Source organism: Equus przewalskii, unplaced genomic scaffold (assembly GCF_037783145.1).
Source record: "Equus przewalskii isolate Varuska unplaced genomic scaffold, EquPr2 ChrUn-13, whole genome shotgun sequence".
NCBI lineage: Eukaryota > Metazoa > Chordata > Mammalia > Perissodactyla > Equidae > Equus > Equus przewalskii.
Window position 1 is genome coordinate 7,580,490 of NW_027228750.1, and position 21,733 is coordinate 7,602,222.

Here is a 21,733-nt window from a genome sequence, read left to right on the forward strand (position 1 = left end):
CCACTTTGGAGGGGAAAATATAAAGAGCAGCTGAGCTGCTTCTGGTGTGGAGGATGTTCCTTTCCTGATCGGAGTTATGGGAAAGGGCGTTGACACTGTGGCACTCAGCTTCTTACTGAGACCGCTACCTAATGCCCACTCGGAAGGCTGTGCTCTCTCTTCACGACCAAACAGGAGTCACGTGCTTTGTTGGGGGGCGTGGGCACAGTCTGCCTTCACGATACCCCTGGCCGCGCCGGCCAGGACCAGGTGTCCCCCCGCCAGCCCCCCAGGAGCGGCGGCCCTCGCGCAGTGCAAACCCCTGCCGGGAGGGCCCGCCGCGGCCGCCCAGCCGCGCCCCCCGTCCGCTCTTCTCATTGGCCGAAGGCATCCCCCCTGAATTCTCATAGGCTGCCCCACTTTTCCCTCCGCCCCCAGCACGGACCGCGCGCAGCGAGCAGCCGGGGAAGCTGCTCCAAGTCCGGGCCTCGGAGCAGAGGCTCGCTCGGCGCTGCGAGAGGGCGGCGCGCGGGGCGCGGAGCGCAGTTTGCCCGCAGCGGGGCGGCTGTTCCCACCCCGGACTCTACCGTGGAGCGGAGCCCGGCAGATGGGCGCCTGAGGAGCGAGAGCAGGGAAATGGACTGCTATTTGCGCCGCCTCAAACAGGAGCTGGTAAGAACGGAGCGGGCGCCGGGGCCGGCGAGGGCTGCTCCGCCAGACGGGTACCTGGCCCCCGCCCGGGCCTGGGAGTCGGGGCGTGCCGGGCGGAGGAAGGCCCGAGGGGAGAGGAGGGCGCGCGGCCGGGCAGGCGGAGGCAGGGCCTGTTGTGAGGGAAAGGGCCACGAGGAAACTTGGAGCGAAGATCTGAGAGTGAGGCAGACGCGAACAAGTGACAGCGACAGAGCAAACCCGCCCCAGCCCGAAAGGTGCCGGGGAGCCCGAGGGAGAGAAGAGGGCGCACCCTGGCACGGACGGACGGGCAGACTGATGGGACCCCGGTGCTGGGGCCGCTCTGGGCGCCCTGGAGCGCGCGCGCCGGGCCCTGCCGGGCCGGGAGCCTAACCCGGGACTGCTCGCTCGAGGGAAGCTGGCACCGCCCGGGCCCCCAGCGCTGCCGGGCTTGGCAGAGCTGGCGCGGCTGCGGGGGCAGGCTTAGCCGGCTGTCTGCCCGGGCTTGTCTGCCAGGAGGGAGGGGGCTGGCAGCTGTGATGGCGGGGGAGGGCCCTGCGGGAGGAGGGGTGCCGCCTGGCAGATCTCGAGCGGGCGCTGCGGAGGCCGGGCCAGATGTCGGGTCTGGGCTGGGGGAGTGCGGAGGGAGCGTGCGGGGGCCGGGGGAGCAGGCGCTGGGAGAGGTAGCTCAGTCTGGGTGGGGGGATCACCCAAATGTGCCCGCTAAAGCTCTGTTAGGTTGAGCCTCACTGACTTCATTTATCCATCCCCCCACCCCCCGCCACCTTTCTTGTTCCTTCAGCCACCAGAATTCAGACAGATATTAGGCACGTCCCCCCCCCCCCCCCGCAGACCCCGTGCCCAACTCTCTGTCAGCCAGGCTCTCTCTTGTGTCTTCGTCTCTGTCTCTTTTTGTCCTTTGAAGTTTGTTTCTCTGGGAGTCCACCTCTTCTCAGTCTCACTTGTCTCCCCTCCTCTTTCTTCTTACTTTTCAGAGCCAGGGGTACCCAGGCTCACAACAGCAGACCTGGATCCAGAAAGTGCCAGCCCATGGCTCTCCAGATTCCATGACAGCCTCTCCCACTCCTCCCAGAAAACTCTACACTCTCCTGCTGGGGAGGGGCCTTGGCAGCTGTGTGTGGGGTGGCTTCAGGGAAGGGGAGCTTGAAGTGCAGGTGTGCTCACTGAGGCTTTCTGGTCAGGCCCCAGACACTCTTCCTGTCTGTCCCACTCCAGGGCCTGCCTTCTCAGGTCAATGGTCGCTTCTCTGGTACTTCCTCCTGAAGCCCTTTTTGTGGTGACATGCAGATGGGAAAGTTACCCAGAGAAATGCTTCTTCGGTGAGGGACTTAAGAGTCTCCATCATGCCACTTCTCATACTAGTTTTTACTCGCTTCCCATGTCAGTTTGGGATGGCTCATCCCAGCCCACACATACACAATTCTGACTTCTCCCATTCATTTGTCTCATACCTGAAAGAAAGGTCAAGGTCATCACAGATAATGTCTGAAGTCCAAGGCCCATGCCGAGAAAACAATCTAATAGAATCCTCCTTTTATACTTGGAATCTAGGTCCATACCACCCACTTCAGGATCTGCCTTAATAGAAGGTTTGTGGGTGTTCCTGGCATGAGTTTGAATTTTAAAATCCTACTGATTTGCATTTTTTACAGCACCCTAGGTGGGAGGTGGTGAGGGGAGGAAGACAGTCTGTGGATGCCAGGAGAATAGAAAAGGCAACTAGGACTCTGCACTGAACTGAGCAGGTCCTGATTTGTACCCTCCCCTGCCAAGGACTTGAGCCCCCTTTCCCCGGGAGGAGGACGGGGAGAGGCTGAAGTCACCCAGCTCCCCATTAGCTTTCATTTGGCCTTTTGTCTGAGCAGCCTCAGCCTTTGACTCTCTTGGAGAGGAAGCCAAATGCCTGGCCTGGGGCCCAGAATGACACTCAGATGGGAGAGCTCTGCACCCTCCCCACCACCCCCATGGTGCTCCGCCCCGGCCCCAGTGCCAGTCAGCCCAGAAAGGAGACGGAGCAGAGTGACAGGCAGAGCTGCTAGAGTCTTGTTCACTCCCTGACACCTCAGCCCAGTGCTTAGGTAGCAGGCCCAAATCTCAGTGCCTCCGTTTTCCCAGAGGGACTGAAGGAGAAAGTAGGGCTGAGATAGCCCAGGCTCAGCCCTTTGGCTCCTTGCTCTAAGGACTGTGGGACTGAGTTTGGTGCAGCTTGGTTGTGGCTGGTTAGGAAGCTGTTGGCTTGTTCATACCCCATGTCTCCCATGGGGTGGGAAGGGCATATGGTTGGTATACGTCATGAGCTTGTTTGTGTGTGTGTGTGGGGGGGTGTTATCCCAGGCAGAATCTTCCCTGGCACCCGGAGAACTGTGTTCCCTGGCTTTGCCCTAAGTTTGTATGCGCCCAGGAATGGCACCTGTGTGATACTGGTCAAGCCCTACATGCATTTATTCCACTAAACTCCCTTCAAGAAGCATACGTCCTGCAGACACTGTGCATTCAACCCGCTGGGAAAAAACACCAATGGGTTTTGAAATTATCTTTCTCGAGGGTGTTCTGTGCTCCCCTCCTGAATCTTGGCCCTGTCCTGGCCCAAAATCTAGACAAGAAGAATCTCTTCCTGAAAACCAAAATAGCAGAATTTCCCAATTTCCTGAAGCAGATAATTGGCACTGTAACAAGTGAGCACTGCGGGGAGCCTGAGAGTTGGGGATCCTGGCTCAGTTAGGGTGATATCAGAGAAGAGGCCCTTTCTCCTGGCCTTGAAGGGGACCGGGATCAGCTTTCCGAGATGAAATGTGGCAGGAGAGTAGCGGCAGCTGACACACTTCTTCATTAGGGTGAGGGGGTCGGGGCTGCAGCTACCCAGCAGGGAACATATCTCTCCCCCCTCCAGCCGTCAAAGAGGGGCCCTGGCGAACACAAGGCCTTGGGACCAGCTGTTCCTTACACACTGCTCCCTTGAGAGCTTCCAACAAATGCGGTCAACACAGGCACACAGAGGAAGCAGATGTAAGATGCTCACAGGGCATTCCTCATGAGTTCAGATCCGTGTAGAGCAAATAAAGTGCCTAACGGCTGAACGAGCAGGGCTCATGAAGTTCGGTTAGGCTGGGTAGGCTTCCTGGAGGAGGAGGAGGTTGATGGAGGCCAGCTCATAGAATGTCCATCCTAGCTGAGGCAAGGTGAAGCAGCAGAGGGACTTCTCTCAGGCTGGGGAAGGTCCTTTTAAGCCACTTGGTGTTCCTAGAAGGCAATTATCTAGCTGCTAGTGGCCATGGGTTCAGGAGGTTCTAACATACGGAGAAGGACCAGGGCCTAAAGGCTAAATAAGGAGAAAAGAAGGCGATAGAGGAGATACAGCCGGAACAGCCTTCAGCTCTTGGGGCAAAAAAGCAAATTGTTCCTGAGGCAGAAAAAAGCTTTTGCAAAGATGTCATAATGCGGTCTCCCTAGATGTTTAGAGCCGGGGGAAGAGGACTTTGGACCAGACAATGTGGCGTGGTCAGTGGGAGGAGCACGGGGCATAGGATTTGGGGTCAGGGCAACTGGAACTCCAATCCTGGTTCTGTGTAACCCTGGCAGATTGCTTAGCCTCTCTGTGGCTTGGTTTCCTCATCTGGAAAATGGGCTTTTTAAAATACCTACTTTATATAGCTTCTGTGAAGATTAAGTGACAGTGTATGTAAAGTGCCTCCCCAACTGTGTGTCCTTAGCACATAGCTCGGTGCCTGGCACGTTGTGGGCACGTGGTAAACTGCTGATGATGGGCTGATCAGACTGGTGTGCATGAGTCAGGCATTCACAGAACATTTTTGCTGAGTTCATAATGTGTTTGAAACACTTTTCCAGGCACTAGTACTATGGTTAAAAATATAAACAGACACAGATCCTGCCCTCAGAGAACTCACAGTTTAATAGGAGAGAGAAAAATAATAACGTTTATTGATGTTCACATTTATTGATATGCCAGGCATATGATGTATTGTGTCATTTAACTGCCAAAGCAACACTAAGAAGTTCTACTTTCATTAGTCCCATTTTATACATGAGACACAGGAGGTTAAGTGCGTCGGCCAAGGTCAGAGAGCTGGGAAGTGGCAGAGCTAGGATTCAAGCCCAGCCAGTCTGACGACAGAATCTACACTCCTAACCAGCACATGTATGCCAGCCTTGAGGACAGAAATAGGGATACATGTTATACGAGAGACACAAGTTCAGTGCTCTGAGAAGGGAGGAAGTACCTCTGGCTGAGGATCAGGGAAAGCTTCCTGGAAGAGGCAGCGTTTGAGCTAGACCTTGAGGATAAATAGGGATGTGAACAGGAGAAAAACAGTATTCTAGGCAGATCATGACACAACATGAGCAAAGGTACAGAGATGGAAGTAATGGGGATGTTCTAAGACTGTCTAGCAGGGATGTTTGAAAACTCACTTGAGTTTGGCTAGAGTATAGCGTGTGTGCAGAGAAATTGTGGGCAAGAGAGCTGAAGGAGTTGTTGAGAGGAGACTATTGGGGGCCTTGAATGCCATGCTAAAGAGTCTGACCTTTTCTATGTGCACTGCAGAACAGTATGATCAGAGACATGCCCTGGGATCTAGGGGGTGGCGTGCAGTGGAGGTGGGGTGGGGGGAGGAAATGGAGGCTGGAGGGTGAGTTAGAAGGTTATTACAAGAGTCCACGCAGGAGAGTCTGAAGGCCTGCTCCAGAAAGGAGAAAAGGAGGGTAACTTCTTGAGGTCCCTTGGATGCCCAAGGAATTTGATTGACCAACTGTAGTGGAGAGGAGCTAAAGCTGGTCAGGGGAGAAGGGCTTGGTGAGGCTGAGGCCAGTTCCCTGAAGGGGCCTCTCCTCTCCTTCTGTCTGTCTCTTGCCCAAGCACACGGCCCCCAGTAGATGGTTCATTTGGGAGAGTGGGCCCATCCATTTCACACTTCTTTCTTTACCCTCCTCCCTCCTCCAGCTCTTGGCTCTGTTTCTACTTTACCTTCCTGTTGAGAGTTCCAGCCAAGAGCAGGGGGCTGTGAAGGTCCCTATTCACTGAGCTGGAGAATGGGCCGCTTGGCAAAAGCGGGGCTTTTCCCATTTCCGCCCCTGAACCTCCTTCTAGCTTCCAGAAGGGCTGAAAGGAACTGTGTGGGGATCTTGTGAGTAATGGGGGTGGGGGGAGCGAGGCAGGGCATGCTGCCAGATCCATGGGCAAAGCTGGAGGCTGTGTCAAAGGATTCTGGCTGAGCTGGGGGAGGGCGTGAGATGGACGGATGGAGGGCACAGCTGTGGGATCAGTCAGGGGCCTAGGAGAGGGCTTGGGAAGGTTGCCGAGGATGCTGGTGTCACACTTTCCCATCCCTACTCCTCCCACACCACAAAGAGCCCAGCGAGTGCCAAGGGGCAGGGTGCTGTCCATGGATAGCTGACCCCACACCACCCCCTTGAGGGCTCAGGTTTGAAGGTTCAGGACTGTGGGGTTTGGCTTCCCAGCAGCATCTTCCCCTTCAGCCCCAAACAAGCAGATCGTCTTCCCTCTTCAGGGGATTCAGTGAAGAGACGCCTTCGGTAGAAATCAGTTGGATTGGGTCTTGGAGATGCTCCAAGACTTCCTGCTCTTCCTCCCCATATGATGATAACTGCCCTTTGCTCTTCCCGCCGACTGTCCTGGTTTCTTCTCACAACAATCCCATGAGGCTGAGAACTCAGGGTTATGATGACCTGGGAAGCCCGCTGGCCTGGAGTAAGAGGGCCAGGCTTGGGGTCCCAGTCCTCCCACTAATATGCCTCAGAACCACAGGCAGTAGATGCCCATTTCCACTGGTGGTGCTCAAGATGACATTAGGTGATACTCAGATGAAAAACATACATATATATATATATATATATGTATACCATCTATGTATGGCCAGTGATATACATTCCATACAAGTTCCTGTATAAATGTGTTTATTTCTATAAACAGTTAGTAGGTTGAATAAGATATTAACTAGGAGGCTGGGTCATGTGTAGATACAGTGAGAGTCAGGAAGGCAGTCTAGGGAAGGAGGTTCGGGAAACCCTGAGGGAGAAGATGAAGTCTCAGATCTCCTGTTTCCTAAACCATAGAGTGGGGATCGTTCCCCCCACCCCCAGCCAGCCTCCCAGAGTAATTGTGGGGACCATAAGGCACTGTAGGGGAAAAGGCAAGTGTTAACCCACGTGGGAGGGGGTGTCACTTTACAGAGTCAGAATCTGAAGCTCAAAAGGTTGGAGAATCTGCCCACTGTTGGGTGGGTTAGTCACCTAGGACTCCAGGCCCAGTCTCCAGCCTACAGCCTGGGGCTCTTTGCAAACACCAGGAGGGCACCCGGCGGCCACGGGCTCTAGCACAGGGAGGAGGCCAGGGGCTGGTGTAAACTACAGGGGAAGACACTGAAGTTTGACATGAAGAACATTTTTAGAATGAAGCATTTTGAGGCCCAGGAGATGCTGGGATGTGGGAGATGGACTGTGGGGTGGGGTGGAGTCAAGGGTGGTAGTGAGACCTTTCATGGCCTTTCTCAGAAAGGATTCCCACAGCTGTCTCTGAGATATGCTTATTAAGGGTAGTATGTTTGAAGGTGGAGCAGGTTAGCTCTGTGTGTATGAGTGTGTGTGTGTGTGAGTGTGTGTGTGTGTGTGTGTGTGTGTGTGTAAGATTAGGGGTGGGGAGAGAGGGAGGTGGCTGTTAGATCCATTCTCACTCAAACTAATCAGAACCAATTAGACCCTCATGATTGTTCCAACAGACCCCTGAGGACAAGTGGGTATGATTTGGTCTCTGTCCTCAGGAAGGCCCTGAGGCTCTGAGGCTCTGGGAGGCTGGAGAGGAATGCAGCCCCTCTAGCCTGGAGACTGGGATTTAGTGGTGAGAATTTTTAGCTCGGGATTCTCTCTGATTTGCCCCCTCCTCTGATCCCACCCCGCACTGCTCTCTCTTCTCCCTTTCCGGTTCCTGAGGCAAGAGAAACCCTGGGATCTGAGACGGTCCCACGCTCTGGACAGGACAGCAGCTTGCCCTTTGGCTCTTTCTCCTTGGGTGACATCATTCCTTCTCCTTGGGTAACATCTTTCCCCTTGGGGTTGGGAAAGGCTGTCCTGCTGGCTCCCCTCCCGGTCAAGCCCCCGTTGATGCTCCTACCTCCCCACTTCCCCTGGCCCTCCCCATTTCCCACACCGGGGCTTCCTTCCTCCCCTGTCATCCCTCACACAGCTGCCTTCTCGCCCTTCAGTGTCAGCAACGAGCTGACGGAGCCCAGTGTGAGAGTGGGCAAGAGGATGCTGAGGCTTCCCTTTCCTTCCTCTCTCCTTCCTCTGTGTGGGAGGTGGGGGTGGGAGGGAAGGGACAGGACAAGAGATGTGTTTCTCCTCCATCAGACCAGATAGATGAATGGGATCTTATCATTACTGTGTGTTAAGGTACACTGAGGAAGAAATGTTCTAGAAGTTCTTAGGGAGTCTTAAATTAAGATAACAGCCAATATTCACCTCCAGCAGCCACGCATAAACACACGTCACCTCACCTAATCTGCACAATAGCTGTCCGAGGCAGGAACTCTTATTCCCGTTTAAAGAATGGAGGACTCGAAAATGGAATTTAAGTCGCCTGCCCAGATCACACAGCTGTTACCTGGCAGAGCAGGGATTGAACCCTGTTCTGTTTGCCTCCAGAACCCAAGATCTTAACCAATACAGAATATCGTTTTCCATTTCATTTCAGCTCTTGTTTACTTAAATAGGGCCTCTGTTTTGTGGGCAGCCCTGAATTCATCCATACCCACACATTCATTCTCGCTGGAAAGCGGTACAAAATGGCAGCATTATTTTTTAAGGATTTTTCCATACTGGAACAGACTGAATGGGGTCATTTCATTCCTCCACTGCCTCTGACCCGGACTATGTGCGCCTTCTGGAAGGAAGCCTGCAAGCTCAGACTCCTTGCCTCCTGGTGAAATGAAACCTTAGGAAATGTCCCTGACTCTTTCTCTTGTGTAGTGAGTTACAGCCTGAGGGCAGCCAGCAGGCTGGAGGCCTGGTTTGGGGGACTCAGGGTATGACGTTTTGTGGGTATGTAGCGAGTGCGAGGTGCTAGCTCGGTTCTGGGCAGACATACCGTTGTGTGGTCTCAGTCCCTGCCCTCAAGTAGTAGGTGGTCAGTAGATGTCTCGGGAGTGACGGAGCATTTACATGCACAGAGGGGCTGGGGTGGGTACCTGAGCAGCAGGGCTGCAGCGAAGAGTGTTTTAAGTTTCACAGAAGCGGATCTGACAGGAACATGGGGAAGGGGTGAGAGACGAGAGATAGGCCTGGAGTGGGAAGTTGGAATTCTGTCCTGGTGGGTCTTGGCTGCAGGACCAAGGAGTTTGGATTTTATTCTCTGGGGAATAGAGAGCCACCAGAGGCTTCTGAGTGGTGAGTGACATGATCAGAGGTGTGTGCTGAGAAGACTGATCTGGTGGCTGGCAGGCCTTCGAGGAGGCTTCTGTAGCATTCCCGGGGGGTGGGAAGGCAGATGTGAGAACCTGGAGACAGGAACAGGGCGGTGGTTAGAAAAGCCAAAAATGACTCCAAGGTTCCACGCTGGGGTGACAAGGAAAGTGGTGTGAGAGAGGGGGCAGAAATAGGGACGTCAGAGGAGAAGTGGTTTGCTAGGAAGGGACCTAAGGATCTTGGTTTGGGGCTTAGAGTCTCCTCTGACTCTTCTCTGGTCTTCCCAGCTGCAGCCGAACTGCCTCCGAAAGGAAGGGGTCAGGAAGGTAGAAGGCAAAGGGGTCAGAACAAGTGGCCATCAGCAAGTGCAGCCACTCACAGGCGATGTCTCTTGCTGCTGCCGCTGCCACTCAGACGGACAGTGCTTGTGTGCAGGGCCCCAAAACACCACTTCTTCTTGCCCTGTTTGGGGAAGGTGCAGAATGTGGGCAATCCTACACTTAGCAAAGGCCTTTCTGCCTTCTGGGACAGTCAGTCCTCCCCTGTCCGTTAGTTCTGCTGGCTCAAGAGAGCCTGGCCTGGCTCCTCCCCTGCCGCCCAGGGCTGGGGCTGGCAGGGGAGGGTTTGACCCCGAGGCCTGAGAGGGTGAGCAGCAGAGCCTCTGTGCCTACCCTCCCAGGCCTTCTCAGGCCCTCCACCCTGTGGGCTTAGCTCTGCAGTTGGACAAGGCTGGGAGGTAAGACGATGCCTGTGGGTCTCTGGGGGGCTTAAGAAACAGATGGTCCCTGCACACGAGGTTTGCTGTTGGTAACATGAGCAGATCTGGGAGGGAGCTGGCCGGGCTGAGGCAGCTTGGGACCAGGAAGGGAATCTCGTACATGTTATCAGACGAAGCATCCCCCGCCCAGCCTCCAAACTCGGCCCTCACCCAAGTCACTCTCTCAGCCCCTTCCAGCTGGCACCTGGGACTTGGGCCTTAGATACCCACAAAGGGATGGGGGAACTGGCCCCCAGTGTCCCCACTCTTGGCCAGGGCAGCAGAGCCAATTGGGCTTGGAAGGCAGGAAGAGCACTGGAGCCAAGTCTGAGAGCAGCTGAGGGGGGACAGGTGTTTGGAAGGGAGAGAAGGGCTGGGAAGAGCTGGGCGAGGGTTTCTGCGAATAACAGCTTCCTAGCCTCCTTATCTCTCTCCTGAGCAGCCAGAGGTGAACAGCAGTGAAAGGAAACCCTGAACCTACCCTTCCTTGCAGGGACTCTGAGCTCCTTCTCTTCCCCTAACGTCCCTTCCAGCACTCCTCCAAGCCCTGTGGAGCACAGAGTAGCCTGGAAGCCCAGCTCCAGTGCCCAGCCGTGCTGAGGAGTGCTTGGTGGTCAGGACTGTAGCGCTTGGAGTGAGAGGTCCTGAGTTTGAGTCCCAGCAATATGAGCTGGTGACCTCAGGCAAGCTGCTTCACCCCCAGGATGGTTAACTCATTTGTTAAAATGAGAACAATAATCGCAAACGCATAGGGTGTATATAAAGATTAAATGGGATGATGTGCATAGAGTGCTTAGTCCAAGTCCCGTGGCATCGTAAATGCTCACAAATTATTGTCCTTCTCCTCCCTCCGCTCCCCCTCAGGGAGGCTCAGGGGAAGAAGAGGGCATAGACACAAAAGAGGACAGAGATGACCGTCACAACTGTGTGCACTCTCAAGATGATCTCAGCTCCACCGCTTACTATCTATGTGATCTGGAGGCAGTTACTTATATGCCTCAGTTTCCTCATCCATAAAATGGGAACAGTAATAGTCACTACCTCATAGAGTAGTTGGGGAGATTAAATAGAGATTAATTTATGCGTATGCATATAGACAGACATATATGTAGCTTAGTACGGTGCCTGCCTTAGCAAGTTAGCTGCCATTAATATCAGTTCCTCTATTCAGCCATGTCAGTGTTAAAATTGCTCCTCTCCCAGCTCTGATCTGCAGTGTACTAGGCTGTACAGGGGTGGGGTCACTGGTAGGCTGGCATGACCCTGGAGGTGTGTGTTTGGTTGGGCGGTGTCGAGGTTAAGGGCCAGTGACGGGCAGCCCTTCCCCCACCCCCGGGGCTCACTGGCCCTGTGCCTTCTCTCTCCCCTGCAGATGTCCATGAAGGAAGTGGGTGACGGCTTGCAGGATCAGATGAACTGCATGATGGGGGCACTGCAGGAACTAAAGCTCCTACAGGTGCAGACAGCACTGGAACGGCTGGAGATCTCTGGAGGGGATCCTGCCCTGGGCTGCCCTGAAAGCCCCCGGACTCAGCCTGAGCCCCCTCGATGGGAGGGTGGCGGAGGTCCTGCCAGGCCTATGGCCTGCTCCCCCTCCACCCAACCTTCTCTTGGCAGCAGCACCAAGTTTCCATCCCATCGGAATGTGTGCGGGAGGGATTGGGCCCCCCTTCCCAGGACACAGCTTCCGGAGCACCACAGCCGTGCCCAGCAGGGGCCAGAGCTGGTGGAACCCGATGACTGGACCTCCACGCTGATGTCCCGGGGCCGGAATCGACAGCCCCTGGTGTTAGGTGACAACGTGTTTGCGGACCTGGTGGGCAACTGGCTGGATTTGCCTGAACTGGAGAAGGGTGGGGAGAAGGGTGAGACTGGGGAAGCAGGTGGGCAGAAAAGAGAGAGGGGCCAGCCCCGGGAGCTGGGCCGCAGGTTTGCCCTAACAGCAAACATCTTTAGGAAGTTCTTGCGTAGTGTGCGGCCCGACAGGGACCGGCTGCTGAAGGAGAAACCGGGCTGGGTGACCCCCACGGCCTCGGAGCCCCGAGCCGGGCGCTCGCAGAAGGTCAAGAAGCGGAGCCATTCCAAGGGCTCCGGACATGGCCCCTTCCCAGGCACCGCGGAGCCCAGACGAGGGGAAAATCCTTCCACGAGTTGCCCCAAGGCCCTGGAACCCTCACCCTCTGGCTTTGACATTAACACAGCTGTTTGGGTCTGAATCCTGGAGACAGAAAGTTGACTGAACCCAAAAGGGCCAGGTCCCCGTGCTGGGCCCCTGCAAAGAAGGGTGGGCGGACGGTCTGGCTTTCAACGCTAACTCCAAGTTCCTTTCCCCAGAAAGGAGGGAGAGGAAGCAGGAGTGTCCGCAGCAGGGCTGACGGCCACAGTTGGGAGGGGCTGTGGGGGAGGTGAGCGTTCCTGGACTGACTCTGTGTGTGTGTGTGTGTGTGTGTGTGTGTGTGTGTTGCTCACTTTGGGGCTGGAGGTGACAGCAGGAAAGCGATACAGGGAGGAGAGCAGGAAACCCTTCTGACATTCCTTCACTGTCCCCAAACACCTCAGTGGAACATGCTGTATGGGTTAGGGCACTGGGGCCTCAGACTCCCCAGACAGGCCCCCAGTAAGGACGTTGTCTCTGGTGTCCCCAGCCTTATAACTGTTTGCTTCCGGGCAAGGCGCTGCTCCAGGCCCGGGTATTAAACCCCGGCCTCCTGGGAGTCCGAGCCATTCCCACCCCCACCCCTTCCTGCTGCCTCTGCCTTCTCAGCCCATGCCTGGGTCTTGAGAAATGGGCTGAATGAGAGCCTGCCTGTAAGTGTGCTTGGGGAAGTCCCAGATGCTCCTCTTGTCTTTCCAAAAGCACAGGAGAGGAAAGAGACTGTTTGTACAGCACTTCACATGTTTGAAAGCCTTTTCACATCCATTATCTCATTAGTAAAGGGGCAAGTATTATCCCATTTTCCAGAAGAGGAAGTAAGCCTCCATGTGCTGCTACCTGTCCAAGATTGCACCCCAGGCAGGAGGCAGACCAGTGCAGGGCTGACGGAAGAGCAGAAGCTGGGCCCTGGAGCCACACACAGTCCCCCCCGCAACACCCTGTCTCCAGCCCGGAACGCCACACGGGACACAGGAACACCAGCGAGGCCAAGGCGAGCCCAGAAAAAATATGCACTCCTTTTAAAATTCCTAGCTCCATCCCGCGGTCTCCCCAAAGACTAGGCGCATGCAGCCTTTGGCCTCATCTTCCCGCCTCCCGCAGGACCAGCCTCCCGCAGAACCAGCCGGGGAGGAGGAGGAAGGACCGGGGCAGCAGCTCAGCTCCGGCGGGGGCTGGCTGCACGGGCGGCACCTAAAGCTTCCTAAAGCCGCGCTGGGCACGTGGCCCTGAGCGAGACACCACGCAGCTCCCGGCGCCTCAGCGCCCCCCTTGAAACTGCCGTCCCTCCCACTCGGGCAGGGAACGCCCACTGACCGGGAAAACACAATGTGGGTCCCTGTTTGGGCCAAGCCAGCCCGGGAAGGCACTCCCTCTCTCCTCCTCTCTCCACCTCCTGGCTGATCTCCCCTCTGCTTGATGGGGGGTGACAGCTGCAATTAGAGGCAAGACGCCTTCCTGCCCTCAAAGCATTAATAGCAAATTGGAGAAGAAAAATAACAAGAAGGCTCTTCCTGCATCCTGGACCCCCAGGGGGCAAGGATGGGGGGGGGTGCTTAGAGTGAGCAGCTCGCGACAGCTGGAGTTGGGGGTGGTTAGGGTCACTCAAATCCCCACACAATGAAATGGTAGATGTTTAGTTTGGGGTGGTGGAAGCTACAAGAGGAAAGACACTAATTTTTTTTTTTTTTTTTTTTGAGCATTTGCTCTTTCCAGGCAGTGTACACATGTCTGTCAAACTTCCAAATGACCCTACAAGGTACTGTCCTCCCAGGAAATCAGTAAAGGCTCTTAGGGGTCCTGTAAATTGCCCAGATCAGGCTATCAGTAAAAGAAAGAACCAGGATTACAAACGGGGGGGTTGTGTGGCTGCTGAATCCTGAGAGGAGGGAGCCATGGGCCGCTGGGTGGTGGCGAATCCGTCCAGCAGTTATTCAAGAAGGCACCAGCTCTGAGTAGGGAATGATTCTACAGGAAACCAAGTTGCCTCTTGGCCATTCATCTGCATCTCATCTGTTTTGTGGACTGGTCACAGCAATTCAGGCCAATCGAACAAAACTTTATGAACACCTGCCAGTGCCAGGCATTGCAATAGGAACTAAGCACAGAGCAATGGGAAGGACCCAGTTTCTGACTCAAAGGGTCCAGTGGGAAGAAAGAAGCAACTCTTAACCCATCACTTAACCAAAAGGGATTCAAGGGAATGAAAACTCATTTTAACCTGGGCCAGAACAAACAATTAGGACGTGACATCTGCTGCCAGGATAGTTCACAGGTGTCACCTTTGTGTTCTTATTTCCTCCTCACCACACTCTGGGAGTAGCTGTTGTTACTCTTGTATTACATGGAGAGGCTCAGAGAGGTTAAGTAACTTGCCCAGGGTCCTAGTGACAGAGCTGGGATTGAAGCAGTTCCAATTGACTTCCAGTCTTGTGCTTTTCACACTAGCCCGCAAATTGTCCATCTCTGCCCCAAAGCCAAGTCAAGAGAAACAACAACAAACCTGTCCTCCCATGTTATCTGAGCCCCTGTGTGGCTAATACACGGAAGGCTGCCTGTCCGGTGGCAGAATTCTGCCTGGGTCTGGACGGAGCTGATGTAATGCCCCATCCACTACGTCATGCTTTGTTAGTGAAAGACGATGGTCAATTCATTTCCCCCCCATAATTTTTCCTTTTCCCTCCTGGGCTCCTGCCACGACAATGACAGAAGCTGTATTTTACTGAAGCTGAGGGGAGAGGTGAATGGGAAGGCCTGGGGCCTAAGTGCAGCAGGAAAGTGTGGGGTGGGGAGCAATGTGATGAGGGGAGGCAGTGGAAGCAAGCGGAGGGAAATCGACAGCTTAATTCCGCCCCTGGGGCTCATTTTATGGTTAATTAGGACATGCAAATAAGCTGGAAGCTCATTTAATACCCTCCCTGGCATGGGCCCTGCCTCACACCTGGCCCACTTCCCTGGCAGGTACAAGGGCCCCCGATTGGCTCAGGCATCTTCCTAGGGCTCCACCTGCTTCTTTGTGGCCCTGTGGCCAGAGTGTGTCTATAGATGTCCCTGGGACCGTAAGCAGGAGTTAGAAGAGTTCCTGCTGGGTGTGGCCAGCCGCCTGCCTGGTCTCCTTCCTTTCTCTTTCCAACCCTGAGACCTGGGACCCCTCTTTCCCAGAGGGCACAGGGCCCCTCTCCCTCCAGTGCTCCCCTTGCACTTCACCACACAGGTTGAGCTCTGAACCCAAGCCTGAGGCGTAGAGACCTGGTTCAGCTCTGTTCCCGCCACAGCCCCCTGCTCCTCAGAGCCCTGCTGGGGAGGGGGCTCCTCCATCTTTCCCAACACACACTAACCTTTCCCACAGCGCCTCCCTAAAAGCAAAAGCACAGCCTGTCTCTGGGGAGCAGGGGCCTGCCTCCAGCTTTCAAGCCACCCCCGGTGACCTCCCACCCAGGGCATTAGACACTTCTGCCAGCACCATGGCATGAGCACTGGATTTGGAGTCGAGATTGGAGACCCATTTCTGTCACTGTGTAAGCGTGAGCATGTTGCTTGGCCTCTCTGAGCCTCGTCTTTCTCGTCTGTGAAATGGGAATAAAGCAGAGCTGCTGCGAGGTTTAATGGACATAATGCACCTAAGGGTCAAGCACTCAACCTAGAACAGCAGAAGCTCAATTTATATTGGACTGCCTGCCCCTTGGTTCGGGTGCTAACCATGTGACCCGGGGCAAAAATGCTAAAAAATAAAAAGCTTTCTCTGTGCCTTGGTCTCTTTTTCTGTTAAAAAACGTATACTGGCCTTATTACCTCACACAATTGTAGCCAGGATCAGAGAAGACAATAGGTGTGAACATGTTCTTGTACATTGTGAAAATATTACCCAGAATGGCTGTTATTTGCAAAATGGGAAACAACTGACACTTTTCCATGGAAGGAAGATAGGTGTATGTGTGTGTCTCAAGGGGTGAGGTATGGACAGGGCAGTGGCAAGGGCTGAGCTTGGAAATGGTGCTTGAGGACCCACAGCCTGAGAACAGGCTCCAGGGACCACACCCACTGCCCCTGCACCCCAGGTCTCCCGCACATTCAACCCCCAGGGCCCACACATTCCTGGCAAGGACTAGAGAGTTGAATGAGCCAAGTCCTGATGGTTTTGAGGAGTCAGATCCCTAGTGGCTCTCTCTGTTCTTTAAGGCCTTAGCCCCTAGAGTCCCTGTCAGGCCCCACATCTTGCCCTTCCTCCCTTCCTCCAGCCACCCTGGGGGCTAATTGCCCAACATTGCTTGTGCCTGTCTTCCTAGACTCCCTTCCCTCGGGATGGGGTGGAAGGTGTGAGGCTGGTGCTGCCAGAGGAAGGGTGATGGGCTGGAAGGGCCTAGCAGACCCTGGGGGTACAGGGCAGGGGCGTAAAGACCTCAGACTGCGGTTGCCCGCTCAGTACAATTATTAGGATGTCCCCTGCTCCACTTTTGTCTCGTCTACCCAAGCCTTAAATAGGATGATGAAACCTCTCTCCCCGATTCCCTCTGAATTTGACAGAGGACTTCCTTCCTGCCCCCTCTCCATACTCTTCAATCAGTCCTGACATAGCCCTCTACCCACCACCTCCAAGCCTCAGATATACCCCCCAAATTCTGACACACACACACATGCACACACGCACAGGCACCAAAATTAAGTCAGCCTTGCCAGTGTCCCCGAAACAAAGTCCACATTCTTGTCCCCCACTGGAGCCCTCCTCTTTCTTCCTCCCGCCGAAGTCTCTCCCTGCCTCAGTGCTCTCTGAAAGCATCTTTGTGTCCCTGGTCAGAGAGAGGTCCCCAAGGAGCATTGAGGGAGGGAGCCTTTCTTGGGACACCTATCCTGGTCATAGTGCTGGGACAGTAATAATCTGACCTGGGGCCATGACATTGACCTTACACTTAGCCTTGTTCCCGCATCTTCGCCGGGCCTTGAGGGGAGGAGGGAGCAGGATCCCTTACTCTGTACAGGGTCTCAGGCCACAGTGGCCGCACCCTCTGGTTTCCACTCCACAGAATCCACCCTGGCTGGGCCCCTCTGGGCATATCCCCCAACATGACCACACTGTTCCAGAGATACAGGAATCACTGCCCACATGCTGGGCACTTCTGCCCTCCCCAACCATGACCGAGCTCTGGGCTGCCCCCCCTGCCCCTCTTTCTGCTCTCTCCACTCTGAGAGGCACCCCCTAGTTTCATTCAAGTGGCCAGGGAGGAGCGGGGTTCAGCACAGCAGATGCCACCTGACACCCAGTCTGAGGCTGCTCCATGCTCCCTCGAGGGGCAGGTGTTGGTTTGGGGGGCCAGGCAGGTGTCCTCATCCCCGGAAAGAATCAGGTTTTGCTTTCTTGTTTTCCCCGCTCTGCACGTGTTACTTCCCCCAGCTGCTCTCCCTTTCCTCCTGTGCCCCTCCCTCAGCCGCCTCCCTCACCTCCTCCTTCTGATGGAGGCTGGACCTGCAGCTGGAAGGAAATGCTGCCAGGCTCCGGAGGACCAGGGAGGAGGCGAAGGAAATGTCGAGACCCAGTGACTTCAACCTCACTCTCATCCTGTCTTCCCTGGGTGTCTGGGGGCCCAGCCCTGCCCGATTAGATCCCAATGGCCTGGCTCAGTCTTGTTTCTGAGCACTTCTCATCTCACACTGTACCCTCCAGGGAGATGAGCTACTTCAAGTGTTCTAAGATTGGGGTTTGTTTTTTTTTAATGCTCCTAGGTCTTTGCATCTGCTGTTTCCTGAGGACCCGTTTCCCCACTGCCTCAGACTGGCTGAATTTTACTCATCCTTCACTCTGCAGTTTAAAGGGCATCTTCCGCATGAGGCCTTACCTGCACACACCCAACCACAGGACTTCTTTTGTAATTATTTTGAGCACCTCTAGAGTGGCAACTCCTCACTATTCATTTCTGCACCTCCAGCACTGAGCACGGGCTCTCAGTGTGACCTCCACTCCCAGAGTGAGCCCTCAGCTGACGTGGCCCCTGCATCTCCCACTATAGGTGAGACCAGTGGTCAAGGCCTCCTCAGCTGCCTCCCAAGGCCCCCTTTTCACTCCACTCTTCAGCCCACTCCCCAGGAGAGGGGAGCTGCAGCCAAAGTCACTTTCCAAAGAGGGAACTCTCCGTCCCCAGCCCCCGTCCAAGTGTTGTGCAGCCCCGTCCCTGGCCTGCTGCCTTGGCTTCTCCAGCCCAGCTCCCAGGCTGATTCTATTCCCATGCAGGCTGTCTCACCCCTCCCACCCAGCTCCCTGTCCCCAGCAGGCTGTCACACAACTGCCTAGAGCTCAGGCTCTTCAGATGATCACAGCCATTTCTCTCCTACGCCTGCTTAATCCCAAGTGGATCTCAATTTCCGTCCGGAAGACATCACCTTCACCCTAGCCTCCAAGTTTTCTCTTTTTCTGCTTGCTCCCTCACCACTGGTTTTCCTGACCTGGAGCATCTTCTCCTTTTTGGCAACAACTGGCCCCAGATTTAGCCTACCCTAGGACTTTTTCCATCCCTGTTTGCCAGGGATCCACACCCCTACTGGGGACATTGAGTCTGCTAGATTCTCCTTCCCCCATTGTGATTATGGAGGGTCAGGGCGGTGTACTGGGGAAGGAAGCTGAGAGCTGGGTGTTCAGCACCTCCCCTCCCGCCAGGCCCACTACTGGCCACATTCCAGGCATTGTCTCCCCGGGACTGAGCTGCCAGCAAGGCACCATGTGTATAGCCATCCGTGTACAAGTGGTGGGAAAGGGGAGGGTATCAGGCACTAAATTTTTTTTAAAAAAGCAACAGAGGTTCCTCCAAATGGGTAAGTGCAGTAGCTGAAATCCCTGCCTAAACTCAGCTCCCAGAGCAGAGGTGCCAAGGCTGGTGACTTTGCCCCAGACAGCCTCCAAGGACTCACTTGAAGCCTCAGCTTGCTGCCACACTGCATGACTGGCCCACGGAGCTTGCTCACAATCACAGGGAACACTGGGGTAGATTGACTGAAACAGCTGCCAGAATCCCTGATCAGAGGTTCCAAGCATCTGTTCAGTTAAGTCAATTTATATCCCAGATAATAAGGGGTTAGGCTCTGCATCAGTGATTTCAAGAGCGCAAAGAATTCCAAAGCTTCTGGCCTGGGCTTCGGGACCCTGCTGGGAGTGTGGGGATCAAACATCTTTAAACTTCTCCAGCAAATGTATCCCTCCGAGGGAAGGCAGGCAGGGCCCAGTGCCCAGTGCCCAGTCCCACAGTTCCAAGTCCTACCTTCCAAACTGGGAAGATGCATGCTTGGCGTCCCCTTCACCCTGGTGGCTCCTTTAAACTCCCCAACTCTCCCACCTGGAGAGACACTAGTGATGTGCAAGGCAGGTGGTTGGGATGCTACCGAAGTGTGGCTTGTGCCTTTCCTCTCACCCACAAGGGAAGGCCAGATGGGTGGGATCTTGGTGGGAAAGTTGGCATCTCCCGAGTAGGGATGGATTAAGGAAAAGAACCCTCTTACTAGTCTTCTCGGGAAGGGCCGGAGGGGCCAAAGGGGCTGCTGTCTCATGCTGTGAAGTCCCAGTACACAGAAAAACTGGCGAGGGCGTGAGGGGGAAACTCCTGTTTACTGCATGCCTAGTAGGGGCCAAAAGGTCTGAGAGGAGCAGAATCCTGTCAGGCGAAGCAGAGGAACAGAAAGCAAAAAAGCTTTTTCTCTTCAATCATCTCTAGCATCTTTGAGTGCCACAGTATTAATGCTGGCTCCCTTCTAACCTGAGCTTTGGTTTGGGAATGATCACAACCACGTGCCTCAGAGATCACCTTCATTAGGGGAAGGGGAAAGCGAAGTGTGAAGTGAAGGCTGGGAAGAGCACTAGCGTCCAGGGGAGTAACCCTCGCAACACTGTCCTCTTCAGCCTGGTCGCTTCTGAAACTCCCCCATCCCTGGCCGCTCTGAGTCTCACCTAGATGGTTGCTCCGCCCTAGTTCCTTACCTAGTTCAGCCTTCCAGGTTGTCAACTTCCTGCTGCAAGGCCCGCGATGATATGTACTCCTCCAGCCTATTCCTTACACATTAACACCAACAGAAACCAGATCACTTCTTGCTCCTGTTTTCTGCACTTTTTTTTCCCTGAAACCTGCCTGTAATACTCTTTCCCACTCCCACCTGTTGAAAATTCCACCCTTTAAGGCCTAGTTCAAACTCCCCTCTCTGAAGCACTTCCGATCTCCCAAACAGAGGGCATCTGTCCCTCTATCTCACACCACTTTGCTTAGAACTTCTTTATGGTACTATTAGTTCTTGGGGACCTACCAATTTCTATACCCACATACTGTGTCTTCCTTCCTGCCACTGTGCCTGCCATGCTCCTATCCGGGTTAGCTGCCTTACTTGTATACTAGATTCCATCCATTTAGCCTACTCAGTTTTCCTCCTCAGTGGATCATTCTCATTAGCACACAAACACGTGCTGTTTCACTCATCTTAAGAGAGTAGTCGATGCTTGATGTCTCCAATGTCTTTCTTCCCATTTGCTCCTATGCCCACTCCAGACAGTCCTCCACCATTCCACTGACAGCCCGTGGAGGTCACCAGTGACCTCCATGTTCTCCTTTGCTAATCCCTCTTCATCTCCCAACCTCAAGATGGAGTCCCTGGATCTATTCTCTATCTATATTCAATGCTAGTGATCCTATTTAGCTCCACGCTTTTAAATATTAAATGTAAATCTCCTCCTGTCCAGATCTCTTCCTCTGAACTCTAGACTCATATCAAACTGCCTATTGTACATCTCTAGAATCTGACACACTTCTCACACTTAGTATGTTCCAATTTGAACTCCTCATTCACCACCTATTCCCCGTCCAAACCTGCTTCTGCCATAATCTTCACTATCTTGATTATTGGCCAAAAATCTTGGCGTCATCCTTGACTCCTCTCTGTCTCTCACATACACTCTACATGTATCAGTAAATCCTGCTGGCTCCACTTTCACACTCGACTATTCCGTCTCCTGACTGTTCTCTCTGCTTCCATTCTTGTCTCTCTACAGGCCATTCTCACTCAACTCAGCAGCCAGAGTATTTCTGATGGTAGCGGAGTCAGATCATGTTATATTTTGTGCTGAAATCCATGGATCCCACTCCGAGTAAATGCAGAAGGAAATTTTCCCCCTACCCAATCCTACTATCTTTCTGTTATCTCCATCACTCTCCCCCTTGCTCACTCTGCTCCTGCCATACTGGCCTCCCTGCTAGTCCTCCAACATGCCAGGTACAAGGCTACCTGATGGCTTTTGCACAGACCCTTCCCACTGCATAGAAGGCCCTTCTTTCCCCCAGGCAGGTCTATGGGCTGCGCTTTTCAAATATTTATTCAAATATCAACTTCAACCTAAACCGTCAACCCACTACCACCACATTCCCTCTGCCCAATACTCGTGCCCCTTCAGTGCTTAACTCGTCTCCATTGCACTCATCATTACAGACACTTGTTTTTGGCACCTGCTAAAAACTCCACAAGGGAAGGGATTTTGATTTGTGTTATTCACTGCTGTATCCCCAACATGAAGATCAGCACCTGGCATACAGTAGAAGCACAATATTTGCTGACAGGCCCATAAGGATCATGTCTTGTTCTGTTTTGTATGCCCTACAAGAATTCTCACATGGTTCAAAGTAAGGACAAGAACTTGCACAGGGTTAAGCTTAAAAAAATGCATTGAAAACAACAGCTCCAAATAAGAGTCACATCACTGC

At 54.1% G+C, this 21,733-nt stretch overlaps 1 protein-coding gene across 1 annotated transcript; it reads left to right on the forward strand.

Annotated features, from left to right (window-relative positions):
* The first annotated feature begins 2 nt into the window (after positions 1-2).
* INKA2 (inka box actin regulator 2) lies at positions 3-15,758 on the forward strand. The gene is made up of 2 exons (XM_008515234.2): positions 3-651; positions 11,232-15,758. Exons 1-2 carry the CDS (start codon positions 616-618, stop codon positions 12,072-12,074), a joined length of 879 nt encoding a protein of 292 aa, XP_008513456.2. The 5' UTR covers positions 3-615; the 3' UTR covers positions 12,075-15,758.
* Positions 15,759-21,733: the final 5,975 nt, after the last annotated feature.